The sequence below is a fragment of the Mizuhopecten yessoensis genome, unplaced genomic scaffold, assembly GCF_002113885.1.
Source record: "Mizuhopecten yessoensis strain PY_sf001 unplaced genomic scaffold, ASM211388v2 scaffold10529, whole genome shotgun sequence".
Lineage (NCBI taxonomy): Eukaryota > Metazoa > Mollusca > Bivalvia > Pectinida > Pectinidae > Mizuhopecten > Mizuhopecten yessoensis.
In genome coordinates this window covers 701,003-728,542 of record NW_018408592.1, presented here as the reverse complement: position 1 = coordinate 728,542, position 27,540 = coordinate 701,003, and the positions used below count along the sequence as shown (strand labels likewise).

Below are 27,540 nucleotides of genomic sequence, written 5' to 3'. Positions count from 1 at the left end.
AAAAAACAAGCGAAAGTGTTGTAGAACATTTAGAGACTTTATAACCTTTCAATATAGGTTCAGCAATACTTAGGATTTCCAGGTCGATGCTGTCAAAACACTTTTGACAACCTTTCTTTTTATAACGAAAATGACTTTGACTGCGAAGTTTTTTGCCATCTGACATTGCAGTCGTGTCGATAAGATGAAAGAGTGTATGTGTTCATTATGGTCAGATTCCCAGGGACAAAAACAAGCTGGATTCGACTGACGTTTACATACTTGATCTTGGCCTGGTGATTTATCAGTGGAACGGCAAAGGTAGCAACAAGGACGAGCGGTTCCAGGTAGGTAGCAACAAGGACAAGTGGGTCAAGGTAGGTAGCAAAAAGGACGAGTTGGTCAAGGTAGGTAGCAACAGAGACGAGCGGGTCAAGGTAGGTAGCAACAATGACGAGCGAGGCAAGCTAAGTAGAAACAAGGACGTGCTAGTTTTGAAACAACCGGGACAGGACTGCCGGCAACGGTAGGTAGCAACAAGGACGAGCGAGTCAAGGTAGGTAGCAACAAGGACGAGCGGGTCAAGGTAGGTAGCAACCAGGACGAACGGGTAAAGGTAGGTAGCAACAAGACGAACGGGTAAAGGTAGGTAGCAAAAAGGACGAGCGGGTCAAGGTAGGTACCAACAGTGACGAGCGGGTCAAGGTAGGTAGCAACAGTGACGAGCGGGTCAAGTTAGGTAGCAACAAGGATGAACGGGTAAAGGTAGGTAGCAACAAGGACGAGCGGGTCAAGGTAGGTAGCAACAGGGACGAGCGGGTCAAGGTAGGTAGCAACAAGGACGAACGGGTAAAGGAAGGTAGCAACAAGGACGAGCGGGTCAAGGTAGGTAGCAACAGTGACGAGCGGGTCAAGGTAGGTAGCAACAAGGACGAACGGGTAAAGGTAGGTAGCAACAAGGACGAGCGGGTCAAGGTAGGTAGCAACAGGGACGAGCGGGTCAAGGTAGGTAGCAACAAGGACGAACGGGTAAAGGAAGGTAGCAACAAGGACGAGCGGGTCAAGGTAGGTAGCAACAGTGACGAGCGGGTCAAGGTAGGTAGCAACAAGGACGAACGGGTAAAGGTAGGTAGCAACAAGGACGAGCGGGTCAAGGTAGGTAGCAACAGGGACGAGCGGGTCAAGGTAGGTAGCAACAAGGACGAACGGGTAAAGGAAGGTAGCAACAAGGACGAGCGGGTCAAGGTAGGTAGCAACAGTGACGAGCGGGTCAAGGTAGGTAGCAACAAGGACGAACGGGTAAAGGTAGGTAGCAACAGGGACGAGCGGGTCAAGGTAGGTAGCAACAGGGACGAGCGGGTCAAGGTAGGTAGCAACAAGGACGAGCGGGTCAAGATAGGTAGAAACAAGGACGTGCTAGTTTTGAAACAACCGGGGCAGGACTGCCAGTATGGCAAATAACAATCAATCAATCAATAGTTTATTGCAGTGTCACGCATCATTTACATAATAACATAAAATAGTGAAGATAATGACATTAACATGATAATAACAACGGCAAATGGTGCAATACATATACGTACAAAAACAAGAAATCAAATGATGGAAACAACAATGACGTTGATGTCAAGTTGGATGTAACAAAGACGAGTGGGTCAACATGGTAAGCAATAAAAGGTAGGATTTTAGTGGGCAGCAACAGAGATGAATGGTTCCTGTCTTGTATCATTGAGTGAAGACGTTAGGTTCAATGTATGTAGCAACAAAACCAAATGATCCAAAGTGGGCGACAACGTAAAAGAAGACTATCGGTCAATAAGGGTGGTAGCACGTCGCTTCAGAAAGTTAAGTTTCGACATTTATCAAAATAATGGAAAAACTACAATTCATAGCTTTTTTTTTTGGATGTGTTTTGCTGTCCGTCTGATTGTACAAATGCTGTCTGAATTAGAGTGAACTTTGATATGTATGTATTTTGAAAATTCACATTCTATAGTATATCACTGTACAACGTTTTCTTTAGGCGATGCAGTATATTGTGGATTTAAAGGAACAGCGTTGTGGAAAGGCAATATCGGAGGTCCTTGACGAGGAATCCACGGAGCCAAAGGTAAGTGTGGGTAGGGAAGTAAGGCACGAAATCACAGGGCCAGTTGTAAATAAGATAACTGAGGGAATGGATAACACACCAAGGAGTAGACGTAGGGAACAGAGGGAATCTGCTACCTGGCCAGGAGTAGGAGTCTGCATGGAGCTACGAAAGCGTACCGCAGACCAAGATGCAAGCGTAGGTAGACAACTAAGGGAGGAGACTTCAGGACCACAAGTAAAAGCGTTTTGAAACTGGAAGAGGATGCTTCCTAAGTAGATTTTTTCAGTGACTTGAGTTATTTCGGGATGTTGTATTTTCACTCTCTTCTTCCCCATTTATTCCGACGATTTCCTTTCTACTTATTGCCATGTACATTTCCCCGATATATCTCCATTCGCAGCACAAGTTCTTCACGTACCTTGACGAGGTGGCTGAAAAGGACGACGACCAGTCTTACCAGGCGAAGGACACTATCAAAGAACTGTACAGGCTAGTGTTTATATCTGATACCTATAGATATATAGTTTCTGTTGACATAGGATTTATCTGTAAATTATTTTACATAATCTCTTTTTTATTGATGTCGCAGGAAGTCTTTATCGTCACCGGCATCCAGTTGTGCAAAGGTTGCTTCGCTTAATGAGGCATTAGCTCCAATAATTAAAATGTGAATTGTGAAATGATATATGACAAATTTATAAATACCTGGGTATTTTTTATCAATGGATGACTATTTCAGATTCTTCTTTATGTAGGAGCTTTTCTGAAAGTTTCCAATTTTTACAATGAATTATTTATAAAAAAAAACTACTTTAGAACTCTTGAATGTCCACAATATGTTTTATTGCAAAACATGGTTGTTTCTACACAAATGTACAAGCATTGAAACCCATATTTAATGCGATGATCTAGACATTGTTTACAATGTTTATAAAAGTAATGGCCATGTCGTAACAGGTTATCGGACGAGAGTGGCATGATGTCCTTCAGCCTTGAGAAGACAGGATCAATCAAATTGAAGGATTTTGATGAAAAGGTGAGAATGACATTTACAAGGTCAAAGAAAAAAAGCTTGGGCCTGTTTGTTATGCATCTGCTTGCCTGTTGTGTGACTGTCAGCATCGTTGATGTGTTTGTACGTCTAATGAAAGTTTGTCTCTATGTCTGTTGTCTATTTGTTTACAAATATTGAATACATGTATCTGTCCATATGTCTATTGTATGTCTGTAAGTCTATTGCTTTGGTTTGGTTTAATATTGCTTAACGTCCTATCAACAGCTATGGCCATTTAAGGACGGTCTCCCCTGTGTGCAAGATGCATGCGTGTAGTGTATGCGTGTGTGTTTTGGTAGGTCTGCGATATGTTCGTGTTTGTTTCCTTGTGATAGCGCGGAACTGATGCCGACTTTATAGTGCTACCTAACTGAAACATACTGCCGGAGACACCCGGCAGGACACCCCAGGTCACATTATACTGACAACGGGCGAACCAGTCGTCCTACGTCTATTGCGGGCTATTCCGAATGTCTTTTGCATGCATCTTTATCCGTTCTGTCCTTTTACCTATGTATGCGAATCTCTCTGTCTGTAGTTAAGATTGCTTAATTATTGTAGAATTGATCACTTAGACAACGGCGTGTTAAGATTGCGTATGTTTTGTCATGTCAGACATGTGTTTGCTTTTGGATGGTAGGACGTGTTGATATACTGTTTATTTTGTATGTAAGGTCGTGTTGATATACTGTATATTTTGTATGGTANTGTATATTTTGTATGGAAGGACGTGTTGATATACTGTATATTTTGTATGGTAGAACGTGTTCATATACTGTATATTTTGTATGGTAGGACGTGTTGATATACTGTATATTTTGTATGTTAGGACGTGTTGATATATTGTATATTTTGTATGGTAGAACGTGTCGATATACTGTATATTTTGTATGGTAGGACGTGTTGATATACTGTATATTTTGTATGTTAGGACGTGTTGATATACTGTATATTTTGTATGGTAGGACGTGTTGATATACTGTATATTTTGTATGGTAGGATGTGTTGATATACTGTATATTTTGTATGGCAGGCCGTGTTGATATACTGTTTATTTTGTATGGTGTAAATATGCTGTATATTTTGTATGGTAGGACGTGTTGATATACTGTATATTTTGTATGGTAGGCCGTGTTGATATACTGTATATTTTGTATGGTAGGACGTGTTGATATACTGTGTATTTTGTATGGTAGGACGTGTTGATATACTGTATATCTTTTTATGGTAGGACGTGTTGATATACTGTATATTTTGTTTTACAGGATGTTTTCATATTCGATACAAAAACAGAAGTGTTCGTATTTATTGGGAAGGACACCTCCGCCAATGAAAGCCAGTTCGCTATGACGTATGCACATGTGAGTATTGCCTAGCCAATTGGAGATATTTGTAATTTTTTACTGTTTTTTTTTGGGTCATTACAAATTAACGTGTGTGGTTTTAACAAAGATCATGCATGCTTACGAAGGTTACAATACGCACCGGAAATCTTCAAAATCTCATATTTTTTTCTCCATTTTTACAGACGTACCTGATGCAAACTGACCATCCCCTTATCCCCATAAGCTGCATCATAGAGCAGGCCATCGATGCTGCCTTTAATTTCACTTCTGCTTTAGCGGCCTAATGCATCAGCCTTCAAGTTCAATCGTGCTCTTGCAGACTTGGGTCAAGGTCATTGCTAAGAACTTCCTGTGGCACAGCTCTTAACTTCAATCCGCTCTGTCGGCCTGGGGGTCAATATCATAATTGAAGTCCTGACACAGGTTTAATTACACTTCTGTCTGTGTAGTGGCCACAAGACCATAGTCAAGAATATAATACCACTATCAGTTATTAATCTTGCTGATACTGTACCACTGGTGTAGTCCGAAGTATATTGCATATTTCCAATCAGAAACAAAATAAAATCAAAGAAATTATCTATTGTGTTAACTTCATTTTGCCTAATACTGGTCGAGCGTAACAAAACTCAAAGAGATTTTTTTTTGTTTTTTTCAAAACAACAAAATAATGACAGAAATATAAAAAAAATGTGGGAAATCACTTGGAACACATGTTAATTTAATCAACTGAAAAGCATGGACATTTCGACTAATAACGACAGGCTCTACAAAGACGCATGTTTTAAAAACGTATAAGCTTAAAGAAACAAGACGCCCATCAACTATTGGTTTTGTTATCTGAACTAGAAAAAAGTGAAAATATTTTCGCAAACGTGAGCCAATGGAAAATTGATGGCCATACCTGATTTTTTCAATGACTCGAATTATTATACCTCCTTATGACAGACTTCTGGTTTTATAATATTTACTAATACCATCGCCACTCACCATTCTTTTCTTCATTTTTAATAGACTAATACCATTCCAAATGACAACAAGAGGCCTATTCCGTCTTTGCGTATTGCAGAGTTATCTTCTCTTGGGAGCAGGTATTGATTGTTACGTCATTGGTTTGTGTGAGAAAATTACGTCGTTTTCTCAAAAATTGATGACGTTACTCTCACAAACAAGTGACGTAACAATCAATACCTGCTCCCAAGAGAAGATAACTCTGCAATACGCAAAGACGGAATATGGCATGGATCGATCATTCGTTTCTTTTGTTATGTGAATTAGATAAGAGGTTAAGTATTTGTGTTCCTTTGAGACCGTGGTGGTCATCTCAGATTTCTTACAGACCCAGATAATACAAATAACAACGCTTTGTAAGGAAAATGAGAGGAACACTTTTACGTTATTCAGTTTTAATTGATCTGGTGAAACTCATAGTCAAAATTGTCTGAAACAACATCTCTGAATGCAAAGGAGCCCAAAAAGAACAACGTTTGATGAGGCGAAAATAAAAATAAAGAACATAATACTGATCTTTAGAGGCTTTTCAGGACACCGAAATTGGAACAAAAGCGTAATTCATTCATTACAAAATCTATCCAAATAGTGCGAATGAACCAAGAAAGATGTCCAAGGAGGCAATTGAAAAAGCACAAAGAAAATAAGACCAGGTGTTCCGGAAAAGTAAACGTCTTCTGCTGCATCTACGACTTCTAAGGGATGTCACAATCAAGAAAAGGAATGTTCACGATTGGAAAGTAGAAACTGTTATACCTTACGTACAGCTTAGCAATAAGCAGCCTCTGATGAAGCGTCTGATAGAGAAAGGCTTGGTCTGTTGAGTTTTTTTCCAATTGCACATTTCTGTTGACATTTGCCAAAAAACCCACCATAGAAGTATTTATTTTAAAGATTCATCTTTATGTTCCCTTCTGGGGTCTGTATCTCTGCTCCTAAGGATGGGTTCCCTGCTCTTCGAGCATGGCCTAATAAAGCTTCAGGCTTAAACATGTGGTCCAAATCCGTTTCTAGATACCGACATAGTCTTTAATATTTACTCCTATTTAGCCTATTTGAACCAAAATCCTGCACACGTATGGAAGAAGTCTAGATGCTTTACCTACTTTCCCCCAAATTTTGCTGCCCCTTATCGACTGGGGGCACTCTTCCATTATGCAGCATTGATTCCCCTTGGCCAAGTGATGCTTCAGACCAAGCAAATTTGATTCAAATACTAGTATCTTGAACAGTACATGTATTTTCTTCTTAAATCTTCCGTTATTTCCCCATTTGGCCCGCTCCTCTGTCCAAAGAGTTGATACATTGCTTGTTTATAAACCATTATATCCCCTTGGCCTAGTGGCTAGGCTTTTTTTTAAACTGGTCGGTTAGTTGAGGAGGACCGGTACAGACATATATTACCTACAGACAGACATAGGAAAGCTGATTCCCATCCTCGAAACTCCATGAGTTATGCTCTCTGTGGTTCCCTTTACCCCTGAAAATATGTCACGATGAAATTGAAAGCTCTGTATGCACTACATTGTGGATAACACTGGTTTGATTCTTTGATGTACATCTAAATAATCATGCACCACCGTAACGGTAAAATTAACTGGCTTTGATGTGGAGCATCGCTCGTCTGTAATCTTGAAGAGGCTAGGTGTTTTACCACATGCCCCAATTTTGTCCGGACACATTCCAACGGTTCAGAGAACAGAAGTGAGTGAGCGGAACCCCTGGAATTTTGAGGATGACCAATCCCAGTACACCCCTCTTATTCATTGTCGCGGTACAATGAATCAATATATTGATAAATAATAATACAACAACAATGTGTATGGTGTAAAGGCACTATTTATTGCTAGGTACTATGTATATATCAGAAATAGAAAACTACAGGGATTAAGTCTACAAATTAAAGCAGTTAAATTCACCAAAGAATGCAAATTAGATATACAGCTGGTCTCGCTAAATGCAACAAAGGACAAAACATGGCTGCTTCAAACAGAATTGCACCAAATGCCGAAATATTAAAACGAAATGAATTGGCAAACAGAAAAAAACATCAAACAAAAAACTTTTTGGGCTTAATTGTCAATCTCACTTTGGTAATACTGTTAATGTATCTCCAGAAAAAACATTGGTCGAATTTGGCTACATCTATACAGTCTAAACATTTAAACGATTGTAAAATAGCAAAAATAATAAGCGTAGCACTAAGCAGTTTGTTCACATAGGATTGGCACGATTTATTGGTGTTGTGTTAATGAAAATAAGTAATCCACAAATATTAAAAAACATTTTGAGACACAACCATCATAGTTTCAATGTTCACCAATTTAAAGTGCCAGGTTTGTCAGCAGCAGTAACATTTTCTTAAAAACTTTGTTATAAAAGCAGTTAATATCAAAATTCAAGATTGAACCATTAAGAAATGATATGACTCGTGTCCAAATTTCAATCACCAATATATTTCTCTTGGAAATAGATTTATTTTCAGTGTAATAATAAAAACAATATCTGCATTTAAAGACTTTTATATACTTTACACATTGCGTGTGTCAAATAAGGATTACTTAAATATATTGTTAGGATATTTAAGTTATGTTTAGGTACAAAGAAACAAAACTTGGTCCACAAATCGATAACAACTTAATAAAGGAATATGTAACATAAGTAAAGGCATGTTTAGTGAATAATAGAGAAATATTTTGTAAAGAGACAAGTCCTGTGCACATTTTAATTCAAATTATACTGTTAGTAGAATACAGTGAAGGTATTAAAAGGGGTGATAGGAAACAATGAAGACATATAATTGATATTATAAATATACTGTAAGATAAAATCCTCAAAGTTACAAAACTATTTTTTTCTCTGATAAATGAGAAACGTTGACAAATGTACCAACAATATATAAGAATACATATATATATTCTAGACTTCACAATGGTTGGTTTATAGCTAAGCTGCAGTAATAAAGTTGTAATGTCTTAAAAGGCTGCCAGCATGTATTAGCAATGTTTTCGTTCATACCCACAATATGATTGGGTTTTCTTTCGTCTATTTAAATATTATTACATCTTTCCCATTTTTCATCCACTTCTGAAGTTGACAGCAACCAAATTGTTCCAAATCGATACACTTCCAATATTTTTTTCCAAGGTAGCATATTTTGATGTGATGTGTGGCTAGCCTAGGTTTGCTGTACTGGTGAAAGTAAGTACGAGTGGCGATGCGTAGGCACCCTGTTCTACCAGGACCATCTACTGCCTTTGTGTTCACTTGAAGACAGCCTCAAAGTCCTTATCAGATCTGCCTCCCTCACACACACATGTGACAGGGATTGTGGGGTGGTTTGACTTCATCAAGTGCTTCTAAAATTTAAAAAAATAAATATTTCCAGATAAAACATCACCTGTGAAATGGCATGGGCAAGAAATAGCTGTGTGAGCACCAAACTTACTGAATAGGATAATACAAAGCCACAGTTACCTCCCTTTATCAAAATGAATGCTGGGACATTCATACCAAATGAATCTTGGCAATAGTGCATTAAAATGTTCAGTAAATCTTGTAGTGGATTAGCCAGATTTTAAGTTTTGTTCGAAAATTGGTTACAAGCCAAAATACGGTTAAACTATCACTGTATACAGGGAAATTTTCTTCTCCGTTTAATTTTCGCCTGTTTTGTTCGAAGCACTTAGGGCATATTTATCATTACAGCAAACATGAGTAAACAACTTTATAAACATGGTTATCAAATGTAAAAGGCAAAATTAACACTTGGTGAATATGGATTTTACTGGCAAAGGGGTGAAAGTTAGGCTGGAGGAAAGTGAAACAGTATACAACATATGCTTGTGTATTCCTTCAATATAAAAGTAATCAACGGTACAGCCGGGCTGTTTGTTTGGTGAATGTTTCCTATCAAATAGTATCTATCATTTGTGTAGTCTACTTGTTTTCAGGGGACCGGAGACAACTAGCTTTTGATAAGTTACTGGAAGTTGATCCCACCAGGCTGCATATGGGTGTGCAATGCAATGCCTAAGTGTCAACCTCTGAAACCTCAAATGAGGGAGATCTCCCTTATTCCACATTTCCAATGATGGAGAAAGTGCATGAAACACAACTAAATCTACATTGCTCAATTCATCTTTCCGTTTTAGTGTATAAAAATAACTCCAAAAAGCATTCATTTGATTCAGACACACCTGTTATGCTCATTACACACACCCTGCAGTAACTAGGAGATCATTTGATCACAGGATGTAAATTTTGACTATGTGTGAGTTTGGACTTGAATGAGAGAGTTTCAAGGGAGAATGGTAAATTTTGGTCAAAATGAGGGATTTTCCCTCCTAATGAGGGAGGATTGACAGCTATGAATGTAAGGATCACAGGGCCAGGAGGCTGGGGTATACAATGAAATGAAACGGACAAATGGCAACTACAGTAGCATGGCTGGATAGTGGATAGCTGGACACCGGTCAATCACCAGGAGAGTATACCTTCTCCCCTGCTGACAGGACACCAACATTAGGGAACGATATAAGCTGTTGTTGGTTAGGTTTGCAGACAAAGGTCAGATTACCAGGGAGAGAACTCCTATAGGCCCCAATGTATAATTCGTATGATCTTTCTTCAGCATCTTCTCCTTTATTCTGAAGGATTTTGTTTTATCTTATGTATATATTATTTAACTTGTGTATGTTTTTCAAGTGTATCACAGCTAAACTTGTTGTGAATGGTTAAGAAATCTCGGTTAACTTTGAACAATGTGTTGATAGGTTTATTATTCGTATATTCCACAACATTTGACCAACCTGCATCTCCACAGGGGTTGACCTTTTGTCAGTTGGTCACTATAGACATTGGACAGGCTCTCCCCATTGATATCCTAGGAGACTATATTTAGGTGTCTGTAGTACAATCCCCCATTTTATATAGGTCTTTACTAGAACCGATATATCTTTGTACAATTTTAATTTGATGGCTTCAAAATCTTGCTACAATAAGATATAGTTTAATTTTGGAACAACACTTACATGAGCATATGACATGGCGTTTCTCCTCTCATCAATGGAGGCTCCGCTTCCAGTCCAGACGAACAGATGTGTCACATTATCAAAAATGAAGACATCCTGTAGAAAAGATACACAATAAATACACTTCACCTGTACACAAACCTATAAATGCACTACACCTGTACACAAACCAATAAAACACTACACCTGTACACAAACCAATAAATACACTACACCTGTACAAAAACCAATAAATACACTACATCTGTACACAAACCAATAAATACACTACACCTGAACACAAACCAATATTGATGCTGATAAAGAAAAATTTCACTGTTTTTAGTAACCATTTACTGTACAGCTTTGCTTATACGTTATTCCGACAATGGAGAGTAGAGAGACAGTATGTTGACAGGAGTTATCTCCAGCAGTGACTAAGTTTATTACCAATAATTGAATCAATGAGCCATGAACTTACCTTGGAATCTAACATACTCTTACTGATCTTTCCCTGAGCGACCTCGCTGAACTCAATGTTGCCAGAAGCATCGGAGATTCTGCGTTAACAAAACACATATATGTTTATTTATTGTTTCATGAAAGAATGATAATCCTTCAAATTATTTCATTTAAAATTCATCAGCCAAGCTGCCTCATTGAACAATTATGGCCTTGCATCAAACTAAAGCAAGGAACTTGGGTTTATGGCTTTGAGTGATCCCATATCTACCTTTGCTTGTTACTGTTCAAATTACAGGAAAACTTGGTCTTTTTATTATTTTATATACCTATACAACGTAGGCACTCCAGCGGTATCTACTTCATCATCGTCCTCGTCATCATCATCATCACGGTCCTTCTTCAGGTTATTAAATGCAGGATCCTGAAACAAAGAAAAAGTTGAGCTATAAACAAAGTGCCCAGAGGGCCTGCACTGCCTACCTTGATGTTCAAGCTATCATGAAAAAAGATTCTCATTTAAATAAATACTGCAAACATTTGGTTTAGATAATTTATATGCGAATATGATTTTAGAATTGGGATTTCAAACCTTTCTATGTTATGAACCTAGGACTAATTCCCTAGTGGTGGAGCTAGACCCCAGGGCCACATTCGTACATCGCAATCCAAACGGTTGGACCAGAGCTGTTCGTTTATAAAATAAGGTCGGACCTAGTTATTTGATGCTGCTTTCAAGCGAGCCTTGACAAGGCCTTGCAAGGCCTGCGCAAACAAATGTTACATTTAAAAACAGACAAACCGGTTGCAGGCTAATCTAGGTAGCATGCTTGTACTCATTTATTAACACACATCAAGCACTTATATGGTTGTCGAGTGGGGACCTAAACCGTTTCCAAGTTATGACTCTGAAACTCTTGCAAACTTGAAAGTTTGCCGAGGTCAGTTATATTAAGAAAATTAAAAGCAATCCGCCTGAAGTACCTCTTGCCTAAATATTACAACCTTGTGCCTTACTGACTTTGAGAAGATGTGTAAAGTTTTTTACCCACAAAAGCACATGTTGACCTATATTATTGTCAAATTTAAAAGTAAACCTGTCACAAAATACCCCTGCAGTCTTCAATAATGCTTACGAAAATTGCAGTGTTATGCAGTACGTGGTACACCTACATACCAAATTTCAAACATTCAAATTTGCTCAGAGAAAAAGTACTTACCCAAGGTACTCAAATTAATATTTCATTTTTTACAGTTCATGGAAAATCTGGGGGAGATTACATTATTTAAGAAGAGAACGTCTAGATTCATCTTCATTTACATCAGAAATATAAAGTGGCATCACAATATTAAAGATTTTATGGAATTTACAGTTTTAGAGAATCCCATGTCAATTTTTTGGGGAAATCAGGTCACTTCCCTATTACAAGACAGTTTGCACAACCACAACTTACTTCTTCAGAAGTGTCCCTCTCATCCAGCACCTCAACCTTGACCTTGCCTCCTCGGTCACTCTTCAACTTCTGCAGGTATTGTGTAGCCTGATGTAAATAAAATGAGTGTTTTGTTTCAGGTTTACAAAGAAAACGTGAAACAGATGATATAGTTTCTACTCAATTTTTATACCAGCCTGTACCGACAGGAATTCAGAAAATATAGCACGATTTTTATTGAAATTAGGAAAACGTTTTAATTTTTCCTGGATTTTTTCTACTAGTGGAAGAAGCCTATATCTGGTTGAAAAAAAAGGCAAAAAGAAATAACTGATTGGGTGAGTTAAAGGCCCTAACGTGCCATCTCGCTGGCAGCATGACATCACTATTTGGCTTCAAAAGATTGGTCTTTTGGATTTCGAGATAAGGACTACATGCGCACATGATCTATTTTAAGTAGTAGTGACCTTGACCTTGACCATAGAAAAATATTTTCACTCATTGCGGATATCTCTATTTCACAGTGTATCACCATGTCAAATTTCAAAAAGATTTGTCTTTTGGATTCTAATATAATCTCCAGAAAAACAAAGTTTGGATAGATGTATGAACAGACAGAGACAGCGATTGCTACAAGACAACCGCATCTCCCATGAGGGGCCCTCCTTATATATAATTTTCTACTCCTGTTACTTTAAACGGGCGTGGGGGGAAGTAAATAGTGAAGGTAGTCAGTATCACCTGATTTTCAAAGTGAGGCACTAGAAAATAATTAATAAATATAAAAAAAAAGTTATTAACAGATTTATTGCTAAGCAAATTTTCTTGATTTTTCCCCCCAGAAAACATCAGTAACTACCAGATATCCAAAACTTTTCGAAAAGCATGGGAGACAACTCTGTACAAACCCTGAAGCGCTCATCCTTGTTGGCATTCGAGCCGTTGTATTGGTACACTTGAAGACCCATATCAATAATGAACACGTCGTCAGAGTTTAAGCTTGACTTGGCTGTCGGCACCTATAAATCAAGTAATGAATAAACTTTTTGGTCATTTAACTTCTCCTTACAACACCTTTCTTTTCAGAAAATTAATTCAGTAAAATTTGTTTGACAGATGAGTCTGGCATGGTAAAAACTGTATATCTAAACCTTTAAATTAATAATTTCTCAAGTTATCTTTATCGTCAATTTATGCTTTGGTGGGTTACATACTTGGAAACTATATTACTTGAAATGGAAGAGTGACTAAAGTAACCTCCTACGATTCCACAATCATACCATACCTCTGTGACTGCTATCGACTTCTTGAGGCCACAGAACTTCAACAGGCGTGTTTTGTACTCTTCTGGTAGAACCCGGCGGAACCCAGTATCAGCACCACCCTTCATGACACTGTAAACAATCAAATGTACACCCCTAGGTTACTTCCCTTTACAAAATCCAACCCTTTCACCATTGTCTGTTTCACTTAAACAAAAAAACACAGGGACCAAGAGAGAGAGAGGGGTCAAACAGTTGGCAATAGCGCAAGCTTTTTGTTTCTTTCAAAAACTTTTTGATAACATTTTCCAAAATACAGAACTACCACGTACTAGTGATATATATATAAGTAATGAGCCATAAACTTTCAGCCAGGCACAACATGTCTGATTTTCCAAAGGTCAGCCTAGGTCCCAGTCTCTGCCCGTTATATTTCATTTCAGGTTTAGCTACGTTGGTTTAAATAATATTTATTTACAAATATGCTGTACATAATATATAATTTTACATAATGTAATATCAGGGATCAGGCAACAAGAGTAGGCTCTTATTTTAAGCCATCTCCCAACAATGAGAAGATTGCAGCATAACACAAACAGGTTAAATAACATCAATAATTATATAAATTCAACTGATATAGCTAATTTTACAATCAAGGCCAACCATTTGAAATAATAGATAATAGGATTAGCAGTAGAGAATAATGTTATTGTACATAGCTTGCATCCTATGTTTATATCTCCTGTAGGACAATGATTCCCATTGGGTTTCATTAACAAGGGATTGTGAAGACGCGGACTTGGTTGCACCTGTCACACTACGAGCTGCTTCAGTTAGTAACTTTTCTAGATCAAGAATCTGCTGTTGGTTGCAGTTCCCCTAGACAATATCCGCATATTCTAGGATAGGCCTAATATAAGAAAAGAACAGTTTCTAAAGATTTTCGATCTAGTTGGAATTTCAGTGATCTCAATATATCAATTCTCATGCTTTCCCAAGTATGTTGTCAATATGTAAATTCCAAGAGCAGCTCTTTTCAATGGTTACCCCAAGATGTGTGTGACTACTGACTTGTACTATTTGTGTATTATTCATTATTAATGGAGGATGATCGACTTTGACACGTTTCCTAGATAGAATCATACTTGTAGTTTTATTGGGGTTAAAGTTTACCAACCATTGCTGTGCCCAGGTACTTAAAATAGTCAAGTCGGAATTTAGTAACTCTGCTGAGCGAGTCGGATTTTCAACTATGATGTAAAGTGAAGTATCGTCTGCAAATAATAGAATACTAGCATTTATACCATTAAAAAAATCATTAATATAAATAATGAACAGAAAAGGCCCTAGTATTGAGCCTTGTGGCACACCTGCCTGTAGCTTCCCTTTAGCAGATGAATTCCCTTCAACAATTATTTTTTGACTGCGTCCATCAAGATAGCTCACAAACCAAGAAAATGATGTACCAGAAATACCATTTTGCTTAAGTTTGTGTATTAAACCCCTGTGCCACACTCTAACAAAGGCTTTACTAATGTCGCAAAATACCAACCGAACCTCCTTGCCACTATCAATCGCTTGGAAAAAAGTATTTACAATATTGGTTAATTGAAATATAGAAGAATCTTTTGGGTTAAAACCAGATTGAAAGGGTGTAATGCAGCCATTTTCCCTAAGAAAGTAAGTTGATATGACTGCACCATGTAATTGATAGCGACTCCAGTTACCTCCCTTAACATGCAGTGCACCTTGACGTTAACTACATTACCTCCCCCTAACAACACAGTCCATTGATAAGATTACCTCCCCTTACCAACAAACCATGAAATTTCATGATGAACTATTACAACCTTTGAATTGGGAGAATTCAAATGTGTCTTCAGGGGTGAATGAGTTAACTTCAAAGAAGCAGTTGTGCCTCCTAAATCCAGTTCCTTCTAATCTGGTTGTCCCGCTATCTAGTTAGAGTTTCTGGGAAAAGATTGTTGTTTTTTCTATACTAAAGAGATAAATTACCACTGACGATAAGGAAACTTCTTCAGATAAGATACATATATGTACTGATCATTCTGAAATGTATTGATCAATCTGAAATGTATCTTATTGACATTTAAAAGAATGGACGAATCAATCACGACATGCTCAAGTGTCAAAGGTACTCATTTTACAGGCCGACTAGTTTCGCCTCTGTGTGCGAGGCTTCATCAATCGTCCCTTTTTACATTTTATCGTTCATAATCGCTGTGCACATGCTGAAGCACAGCGCCCCACTAAACAACCACAAACTTTTGGATTGGCCTCGGCTCTACTATTCTGTTTAATTTTTTATTTTTGAATTCCATTCTCTCTTTTCATTTTATTCAAAGAAACATTTTATTCAAAGAAACAGCTCCTTCCAGTAGGCCTATTTTCATGAACTTACCTTATGGCATCAAAATAACCCTTGAACATATCGCACTCGAATCCCTGGGTCTCCCGATGCTGAACTGGTTTATCATCAAGCATGGTGTCTAACTCCACTGTTTTGTAGGCAGCCGTTCCATACTCATCCTGTTGGTGAAACAATATTTGTTTTAACAGGTTTTAAAGAGTTACATTTTATCCGAAATGATTTAAGTTCTGAATTCTTTTATGAGATAAACAGGGAATTCAAGATCAAAAGAAACATGAAACAGTGAAATTTTCACTTTGTCACATAAATGCACTATTGGACTGAATTTTACTGAAGTTAATTAGGTTTTTGCAAAATAATATTAATCATATAAGGAATGTGAATGAATCTGTTTTAACTTACGCATACTGCAATGTGTCTAAAATATAAACCTGTAAAGACCGTGTGATTTATGGAGGTAATATATATCAATAAAATGCCTTCAGACAGACATGTATAAAACCCAGTTGATGAACCTGTGTAATGAACTTCTATACTGATTCCTTCCTGTGTAATTTACTTTACTGTGTATTGTATTTTCCCCATGTGCTGTATATATATGTGTATTGATATTTCCCTGTGTTCTGTATTAACCTGTGTATTGTACTTACCTGTGTATTGTACTAACCAGTGTGGTGTGTGCTGTATTTACCCGTGTACTGTACTTACCTGTGTATTGTATTTACCTGTGTACTGTATTTACCTGTGTATTGTATTTACCTGTGTGGTGTGTGCTGTATTTACCTGTGTATTGTACTTACCTGTGTGCTGTATTAACCTGTGAGTTGTATTTACCTGTGTACTGTACTTACCTGTACTTTGTATTTACCTGTGTATTGTATTTACCTGTGTATTGTATTTACCTTTGTATTGTACTTACCAGTGTGCTGTATTTACCTGTGAATTGTACTTACCTGTGTGCTATATTTACTTGTGTTTTGTACTTACTTGTGTGCTGTATTTACCTGTGTGTTGCATTAACCTGTGTATTGTACTTACCTGTGTGCTGTATTTACCTGTGTATTGTACTTACCTGTGTTTTGTATTTACCTGTGCATTGTACTTACCTGTGTTTTGTATTTAACTGTGTCTTGTATTTACCTGTGTATTGAACTTACCTGTATATTGTATTTACCTAAGTATTGTATTTACCTGTGTATTGTACTTACCTGTGTGCTGTATTTACCTGTGTATTGTTCTTACCTGTGTGCTGTATTTACCTGTGTATTGTACTTACCTGGGTGCTGTATTTACCAATCCAGAAGTGAACATCATACAGCAACTCTTCGTTACCTTCCTCCTTGTAGGTCTGACCAAAGAAACAATCAAATCATCATATTTAGAATAACACTTAAAGGTCTAATAGTTGATTATACACATTATATTCCTTACTAATTTTCATATCAGTACAATGAATGCTCTCCTTACTAATTATCAGTAGGGTAAATGTATTTTTACCTGACCTGCAGGGCAAGTTTGAAATATTTTTATCTTATAATGCTGGTAGCATTGCAGTTCAGACCTAAACCGTCGATTGGAGAGGAAAATTCAGCAGCACATAGGACTACAATAAATTAACCTTGTTAGAGACTGAACAAAATTACTAACATTGAGGATGATGTAGGAATCCCCGCTATAGAACTGACCATAATCTTCAGTCGGCCAGTCTGTCACCTTGAATTTCTGAAAAACGCAAACAACAAGATATACTTTCTAAATAAACACATCCTCTTTAAAGGTGGACACAGTAGTTTGGTAATTACGCTTTAAGAAGCATAAAATGAGAAACATAAATGCATACACAAGGTAACTGTATTTGAGATTCTGGTGAAGTACATGTAATTTCAATGACCTTGAAAGGGGGTCAAGGAATTTATTTGTTTGAAGAAACTTGAAAGACCTTCACCATGTACATCCAACAAACAGTGACGGACCAGTAATACAGTCAGTCCTACCACGGACTTAGATAACAATAATCTAATTCCGTGGTCCTACATACCCTCAAACTTGTGTGTAAAGTTCATAATGGTAATCAACTGCGGATATTTTCTACATTTTCAATAGAAATGCATTGTCAAAATTAAGCATATTTCAAGATTTATGTAGACATCATATAGAGTATATTGCAACACTGATGACATTGACCATTGTCCAGCAAGTCTTGACCAGCATTTACTGACCACAATCCTCCAGATCTGGAGACCAGGCTTCTGTCCAGCACCCTTCCAAGCTGGCTCTGTCTCGGCCGACTCCTCTACAACAACCAAATAGCATTAGAAATGAGAAAAACAGATTGTGTGAATCCTAATTAAAACTTTTACTTTTTCTGTCATATATATATATATTTATTTTTTATTAACGTTTAACAAAGTTTACAAAGATTATGTCATTTAAATGTTATTTGCATGAGAAACATGCTACCCAAGTTATACCAATCAGCTACAGGCTGATTATATAATATATAATTATTATTTTAGTCATTACAGAACTTGAAAATATAGAGAGAAAAAAATGTTTATCATATTTAACCCCCTGTGAAAACTGAAAAGATCAAGGTCATTCATTTGATCCAACATGGTAGCCACCACCCCTAACAAACTTAACAGGCCTAGAATGAAGACTGCACATTACAGTCACCTGGGGTAAAGTAATGTTTGCAAATACAGTAGGTGAATATGTTTATATCTGGTATATACGTATACATACATATATATATATATAACTCTACCTACCGGTATACATACATATATATATATATAACTACCTACCGGTATACATACATATATATATATATTTCTCTACCTACGGGTATACATACATATATATATATATAACTACCTACCGGTATACATACATATATATATATATTACTCTACCTACCGGTATACATAAATATATATATATATATAACTCTACCTACCGGTATACATTCATATATATATATATAACTCTACCTACCGCTCTACATACATATATATATATATAACTCTACCTACCGGTATACATACATATATATATATTACTCTACCTACCGGTATACATAAATATATATATATATATAACTCTACCTACCGGTATACATTCATATATATATATATAACTCTACCTACCGCTCTACATACATATATATATATATAACTCTACCTACTGGGATACATACATATATATATATATAACTCTACCTACCGGTATACATACATATATATATATATTACTCTCCCTCCCGGTATACATACATATATATATATATAACTACCTCCCGGTATACATACATATATATATATATAACTCTCCCTACCGGTATACATACATATATATATATATTACTCTACCTACCGGTATACATACATATGTACCAAGGTCATGAGAGAATTGTTACATTCAAATGAACAACATTTATTCCCTATTTTTTTTATACATGTATTCAAATATATTTATATAATATTTTGAGTATATGTATTATGATTCACCAGTTTGTTTATTACCGTTTTCAGTCAGTAGGGGGTGTCATGGTTAACTGAAATAACGGTTAACCGCGGTTCAAAAGACCACGGTTCGGTTCGGTTCGGTTCATAATTTCCGTATTTCGGTTCGGTCCTGTATAAGTGGGTTGTAGTTGTTTGATAGCAGCAAAGGCATGTTTTATTTGTGTCATATCTCGATTGATTCACGCCCCTGACTCCGTAGTCATGCAACCGCAATAATAAGTACGACAGTTTGAAATAGCAGCTTCGACTTGGATTTTCTCATCGCAGACAGTCTTGTGCACAAGACAGTAACTGTACATGGATATTATGTATAAACACAAATTAAACACTTCTCGGGATTTACCTCTTCAATCAATGTTGGCCTATATATCTGATATAACTTGGAAATCAGCAGCTACGAACGAAACTGGATTCAACACATGGGCCCAGTGCAGAAAACATGACAACACGAGGCCTTTGCCTTAAAAAAAGTTTTACACACAACTTTAACCGATTTCATAGCGGTATATATATGTACATCATGTACGTTAACGGCAGACATTGATGACTTAGATCCCGTAAAGTACACCAATTTAATATTGATTTTTACTTTTCATGATTCTAGTCAGATTGTCAAACCTTAAGGTACATGAGCAACATACATAATAAACAAGAGGTAGGTTAGCACTGGCAACGGTTAGTTAATACGGAGACTGAAATGTTTGCAGGCCATGATATAATAAAGGAAAGAACACGAGTGTCTAGTAAGCACATAGATTGTGCAATGGAGACCAAGATATTTGCATGATATAATGAAGGAAATATATATTACATAGATGTTTCAACAAGTCAACTTAAGATGGGACAGTTAAGTTGTAGACATCGATATACCTAATACAAGCGACAGATTCTTCGTGTTAGTATCTTTATACTCAATACCCTCAGAAGAGGACTAGTAGACAATTGTATATTACTGTTCAAGGGTGTAAATAATGAAGTTTGTTTACATATTCTATTTGTGATTGTGTATAATAAAATACACAAGATTACAAAGTTGCCTGAACCGAACCGAAATAATCGAAAACCGACAACAAAAATGATAACCGAACCGAAAAATTCCTGAACCGCGACAGTCAGTCAGCCGACCAGCCAAGAACGTATATTTGGTACAACTTACCTGTTCACACACTATCTTCACCTGTACTGAATTGTCTAGCGTAACAAATTAACGTTAACAACAGCTAAAACATTATATCAATACAAACTAGATAGCTGGTATTTCCCCCATTATAATCTCAGTATGTTGTTGCTGGATTTAATTCCCAACACTGAAGTTATTCTGTAACACTGAATAAATATTTTGAATAGACTTTCAATGTTTACGTATGTGTGTTTGGACAATTACTTTTGACTTTTTTATCGGTGTCGGAGCCAAACAGGGCCATATTGGAATCCTTCCAGTCATACTTCTTTGCTTTCCTTAAACCTGAAACATTCAAAAAATATAAAAGTTTAAAACGAATGCATTTCAATTCATAATGTATATAACACACATGTTAATTCATACTATATCTCATGTTTGTTGAATAAAATAAATAAATAAATCACCATATGACCCTAAATGACCACAGTTGCCGATGGGCCGTTCAACACAAACAAACAAAATCATACTATATGCCATGTACTGCAATTATGTATACCGGTCAGTCAGTTTATTATATTGTATAAGATATGTTAATGAATATCATATAATAACATACAATTCATTTAGCATTTTTACATGTTTGTCAATTCTGACTGTATTATATATAGTATACATGTCCATTGATTCATTGAGGACTGGGAGGTGGTTACAGGGAGTACTTTAAAAGTTAAAACATATTTGAGTCATTTTTCAAATACCTAGAAACCTACTTTCAAGTTTAGTGAGGGATAAAACCTTTTATAAAAACATACATACTTCATAGAGGGGCATTATGCTTTGTATGCAAAAAAAATGTTTCTCAAATATCAACATATTCCTTGCATTTAAAGCCTCTAGGGTGTCTTAATAGAAACAAATATTTAGATTTTAATACAAAGATATTTCAGGGGATCATAGAAAAAGACCCAGATACCAGTATGTGAGCGACTTGTACTGGTATTCATTATTTAGAAGTTTATAGGGAACAGCTCAACCAAGACCACATACTCCAGCACTCTGGTTAAAAACTACATACCCTAGTAAACAGGCTTAGTAAACAGGCTTGAACAAGCCTCCTTTTGTTCACACAAGGTTATGTATTTCATATGTATACCCAAATGCACAGCTTAGAGTTATTCATCCATGCATTTTTAATTTATAGGCCGTTTCTTACAATGTCTGAATAAGGGGTCACAGTTAGGTGTGAGATTTTCCATGTTCAATGTTATAAACTAATAGTTTTGTATCCTATCCATTTTTATCACAGCAGGTTGGTAATAACAGGATTAGATTTTTTATTTTCTTACCACAAACTTATTTCTGACATTTAAGGTCTTAAATGACACTTGAGTTTTTGCAACTGTCCTGTTTGACCTCAACCTTGTGATAATGTATATCTGAACTTGTCTTTGTGACACTGCATAATTGCTCTCTTGAACTCTACATCCTCACACAGTGCCCTTCCTGTATATCGTGTATTGTTCACAATTACCTTTTTACCTTTCTAATATTGCCATTTGACTTCTACTTTCCACACTGCCCCGACATTCTTGTATTCACAATGACCTCTACTTACTCATACTTCCGTCAAATATTGTATTCTGCTCGTCTTTCTGATCCTGCCCCCTGACTTCTACTTTCTGATACTGCCCTCTGACCCCTACCTTTTGATAATCCCTCGGACCTCTGCTTTCTGATAATGCCCTCGGACCTCTGCTTTTTCTTTCTACCCTCACATCTTCTACATTGTTCACAATGACCTCTTCTCCTGATACTGCCCTCTGCCCTCTACTTTTCCACACTGCCCTGACTTTTCTTGTCTCTCATCTTGTATACTTTTAACAATAATCTCTATACTTTGCATACTGCATTGTGTGAGCTTTAGATCAGACATCAACATTTAAGACAACACTGAAGTTGAATCTGAGACTTCAGTTGGACCTGAAGTTCACAGAATGAACTCTGACCTTATATTTCTGAGACTTCAGTTGGACCTGAATTCGAAGTTCACAGAATGAACTCTGACCTTTCATTTCTGAGACTGAAGTTGGACCTGAAATTCACAGAATGAACTCTGACCTTACATTTCTGAGACTTAAGTTGGGAAGGAAGCTAACAGGATGAACTCTGACATTAAAATACAATATTTCTTAACAGGAACACTGCTTTTTACAGCAAATTAAGTTAAAACATGTGTGATCCTCCACCTTAGTGAGACACATTGTAACTGGCACAGCTTATGGTAATTATATCATCCAATATACCAAAACTGACAGATCAATTAAGAAAGATATGTTATATTTTGTATATATTAAGCATTTCCAGATTCACATATAACTGCACATATTGAACAGATTTGCCGATTGTAAATCTCCCTTAGAGGGAAGTTGTGTTGAGTTATAGTCTACAGCTGGTTTTATATCAGACCAGTGGTATTTACCCCAATCCAACACAACACAGGAAATCTGGATTTCATTTCAGGATATGAATGTATACATACTTTATAGGGATCTTGGCCAGACTTGGACGGCTTACACCACATTGTTAAAAACGGACATATTCAGATCGGAGTATTTACCAGTGAGATTGTATATATATACAGCTCATGTGTGTATCTCATGATTCATTTCATTTTCATAATTTACATTTTATAAATCAGTCCTTTAAATGCAAAAGGTATTTTTTTGGACTTGAATCTGAACTCTATGTATATGAGATTGTGTTATATATCACTGGGCATTGTTATTATACAAAATCATCTTTAAGCACTATCATATAATCTTGGGATGCTAGCTAATTCAAACTATCATGTCCCTATACACCCCAATGGACTATCCCTCCCCTCATTTCAGTATACAGCTGAACAAGCTAGCGCAGGGTAAACAGGTCAGGTCATTCATCACTGTTCAATCCAAAGTGAAATACCAACTGCCATGATCCACATACATTATTTCATATAAATTGTCCAAATGAAAAAACTAAAAATAGGAAAAGGATACTATATGTTCAGCTATAGTTATAATCCTCAGATCGTTAAGTCTTACTTTTGCTATATATACATTATATGCAAGGTCACAAATACCCATATATACAGTTGTCCATGGTCAGTCCATGGTCAGTTCTTGGTCATCACTCACTCTCCTAGACATTACTAGTCAATTTTGTAAACCGATAGATAACAGCGAGGACCCTGTGGTACTGGTGCATATCAGAACCCTGTGATTTACACTTGTATTAGTGAAAGCTCATTATAACGGTTTCAATGGAAAATTATCCATTACCTTTCTTCTCAAACACCCACCCTCCTCCCTCACCTCTCCTAGCAAAACAAGAAATCCCCAGACATGCATACCTTCTCCCTACTAAAGAAATTTTGTCATCTTTTTTTTTTACAAAAATAAATGAACTTGTTAAGTGATTCAGTTCTGCAAGTATCATATGTGCCTGATCAGAGCTTGCAAAGCCATGTTTGGGATAAGATATTTATTTATCTACCGTATTTTGCAAGAGAGGCAATTCCAAAAAAGTAGGTTATATTGAGTTAAGTTTGTCTACAGGTTAAAACAAAATTGGGTCAAAAATGATCACAGCTAGTTGCAATCATTACATTCAGTACAGGAGGTTTTCTTTTATATTACAGACTTCATTGACAGGAATGTCTATAATAGCATTCTTACCAAGCCAAATATACTTTATGTACCCTTGGCAACAGCTGAGTAATGGAGAAGACAAAAAGCAGAAATGTGACTATGATGATATCATAAATCCCATCCACATCAAACGCACACAGGACCAGCCTGTATGATTTATTGGCCATTAATTGTTCCAGGACAACCATGTTGCTCCAAGTGTTAACCATTCCCAGTGCCAACATCTGGAGCTGATGCAGAGGACAAATACTGTAGATGGTTTATGTTTCTGCATGCTAACTTCATAACTTGACCTAGCTTTCTCTACCTAATTATGAGAACATCATTCATGCTTCTCTCACTGTGCTGTAGGTCTGTATCAAATAGTTCAATTAAATTGATGCAAAAAAACAAACACATGCACATCAATTATCAGTATTCTAAGAGCAACAATTTTGCTCCAAATCTACACCATCACTGTAAAGATGATCTGTTAAACTTGACCGCATGACCACCAATGATAAACCAACAATTTCAAGTACATAGCAAGTCTGACCAGTTTGACCATATAGCAAGTAAGACCTTTATGAAAGCAAGCCTGATCATTAGCATGTTTGACCATAAAGGAAGTCTGACCAGACTCAACATGTCTGACCATATAGCATGTCAGACCATACAGCATGTCACACCATACAGCATGTCAGACCATACAGCATGTCAGACCATTAAGCATGTCAAACCATATAGAAAGTCTGACCATATAGAAAGTCTGACCATATAGCATGTCAGACCATATAGCATGTCTGACCATATAGCATGTCTGACCATTAAACATGTCAAACCATATAGAAAGTCTGACCATATAGCATGTCAGACCATTAAACATGTCAAACCATATAGAAAGTCTGACCATATAGCATGTCTGATTATATAGCAAGTCTGACCATACAGCATGTCAAACCATTAAACATGTCAAACCATATAGCATGTCGGACCATACAGCATGTCAGACCATATAACATGTCAGACCATACAGCATGTCAGACCATATAACATGTCAGACCATACAGCATGTCAGACCATATAGCATGTCAGACCATATAACATGTCCGACTATGTAATATTTACAGATGTTACAGCTTTGCTTTTATCCATTTTATACTATGATCAAGTTTTACTCCATATAACATGTTAAATTTTTCCTCCCATTGCAATTCTTTATTTTTGTTTGTTTTACAATTCTACCAAATATCTTGTCCATATTTTACCCATATAGCATGTCCGACCACAGAACAAATTGTCAGACTTTACCCATATAACATGTCCGACCACAGAACAAATTGTCAGACTTTACCCATATAACATGTCCGACCCCAGAACAAATTGTCAGACTTTACCCATATAACATGTCCGACCACAGAACAAATTGTTAGACTTTACCCATATAACATGTCCGACCACAGAACAAATTGTCAGTCTTTACCCATATAACATGTCCGACCCCAGAACAAATTGTCAGACTTTACCCATATAGCATGTCCCACCACAGAACAAATTGTCAGACTTTACCCATATAGCATGTCCGACCAAAGAACAAATTGTCAGACTTTACCCATATAACATGTGAAACTACACATCACCATGTACACATACGCTTTATTTTTATCTTGCCTTGCTGTTGAGACTGGAGGGAGGCCTTATCTTGTGTGTGTGTCCCTTTACTGAACTTTGATGCATGTTTAACTGTTTACTGCTGGCTGTGATAACATTCTGAGCTTGCCAACTCTTAATTCATGTGGGTAGTTAGTCATTATCTGCTAAAACACACACATTCTCTATATCATCAGGTTATACTTGTGTAAATGCTGAGCTACCTCAAATCTGTATCGTAATATTCATAAACAGTATCTTGTCAAAGGATCAAATAACTTCTAATGTGAATTAAATTATGAAGAATTGTTCTAGTCCTGAGGGTTTTAGAGGTAGGGAAATATCATTAGAATTAAACCATTCTCGCGCTTCTTCTCAATAAAATACCATTTAAATGCCTGATGCATCACTTATAATACTTTAATAAGAAATTACTGAAAAAAATCAGAAAATTTAGACTCACATTTCCCTTCACATGAAATTATATTTTCAAGTATGATGTTAATTAGGTTATGTTCAATGCAATGAAAAGTTTGCCCCAGCAGAGGGCAGAAAAGGCAAAACCTAAACTTTCCTGGTATACCACAAGTCTACTTTCATCAGGAGATATATTTTTCGATGACAAAAGTTTGGCCAAGTCTGTACATTAGACGATGACCTCATCAGCCAGCCAGACAGTTCCAGATTGTGTTGACTCCCATCTTAGTACCTGATGTAACAGGTCATTACAAGGTCATTACAAGGTTGTCAGTGCTGTATATGGCAGCTGACCAGTAGGTAATACAGAAACACACTTATCACTCTGCCAAGTAATGCTTTTCCTGTGTAAACTGTTCACTGGCCCATCAGTGTAATAACAATATACAATAGCTAGAAAACACACTACCTACAGAAACAGTATACACCCGTGATGCCACTGTATGTAAAGCACTATCTGTGAGGACTTTTCATTGGCGTTTATATACATGTACAGTAAATTAGTTCACTGTTTCACCATTGTAGAATATAAGATGAGACGTACAATTAAATGTATGTCGAGACCCCTGTAGTATCGTAAGAAGTCACTAATGCTGAGACCCCTGAACCATAAGATGTCACTAATGTTGAGACCCCTGAACCATAATATGTCACTAATGTTGAGACCCCTGAACCATAATATGTCACTAATGTTGAGACCCCTGAACCATAAGAGGTCACTAATGTTGAGACCCCTGAACCATAAGAGGTCACTAATGTTGAGACCCCTGAACCATAAGATGTCACTAATGTTGAGACCCCTGAACCATAAGATGTCATTAATGTTGAGACCACTGAACCATACGATGTCACTAATGTTGAGACCCCTGTAGTATCAAAAGAAGTCACTAATGTTGAGACCCCTGTAGTATCATAAGAAGTCACTAATGTTGAGACCCCTGAACCATAAGACGTCATTAATGTTGAGACCACTGAACCATACGATGTCACTAGTGTTGAGACCCCTGTAGTATCATAAGAAGTCACTAATGTTGAGACCCCTGTAGTGTCAT

At 36.8% G+C, this 27,540-nt stretch overlaps 2 protein-coding genes across 2 annotated transcripts in view; one reads left to right on the top strand and one right to left on the bottom strand.

Moving 5' to 3' along the window:
• Positions 1-5,040, top strand: part of LOC110460990 (gelsolin-like protein 2) — a 9,532-nt gene extending 4,492 nt beyond the window's left edge. The window contains exons 6-11 of the mRNA XM_021514249.1: positions 216-326; positions 2,003-2,089; positions 2,472-2,560; positions 3,029-3,107; positions 4,391-4,486; positions 4,654-5,040. Of these exons, the coding sequence (XP_021369924.1) occupies positions 216-326; positions 2,003-2,089; positions 2,472-2,560; positions 3,029-3,107; positions 4,391-4,486; positions 4,654-4,755 (564 nt within the window). The 3' untranslated portion in view covers positions 4,756-5,040. The remainder of the gene's footprint in view (positions 1-215; positions 327-2,002; positions 2,090-2,471; positions 2,561-3,028; positions 3,108-4,390; positions 4,487-4,653) is intronic.
• A 2,261-nt stretch (positions 5,041-7,301) lies between these two features.
• Positions 7,302-27,540, bottom strand: part of LOC110460962 (gelsolin-like protein 2) — a 34,410-nt gene continuing 14,171 nt past the window's right edge. Inside the window, exons 3-14 of the mRNA XM_021514204.1 lie at positions 20,955-21,035; positions 18,263-18,336; positions 17,691-17,765; positions 17,320-17,391; positions 16,074-16,201; positions 13,675-13,783; positions 13,298-13,408; positions 12,411-12,497; positions 11,286-11,380; positions 10,976-11,054; positions 10,516-10,611; positions 7,302-8,841 (exon numbers count right to left, since the gene is read on the bottom strand). Of these exons, the coding sequence (XP_021369879.1) occupies positions 8,746-8,841; positions 10,516-10,611; positions 10,976-11,054; positions 11,286-11,380; positions 12,411-12,497; positions 13,298-13,408; positions 13,675-13,783; positions 16,074-16,201; positions 17,320-17,391; positions 17,691-17,765; positions 18,263-18,336; positions 20,955-21,035 (1,103 nt within the window). The 3' untranslated portion in view covers positions 7,302-8,745. The remainder of the gene's footprint in view (positions 8,842-10,515; positions 10,612-10,975; positions 11,055-11,285; positions 11,381-12,410; positions 12,498-13,297; positions 13,409-13,674; positions 13,784-16,073; positions 16,202-17,319; positions 17,392-17,690; positions 17,766-18,262; positions 18,337-20,954; positions 21,036-27,540) is intronic.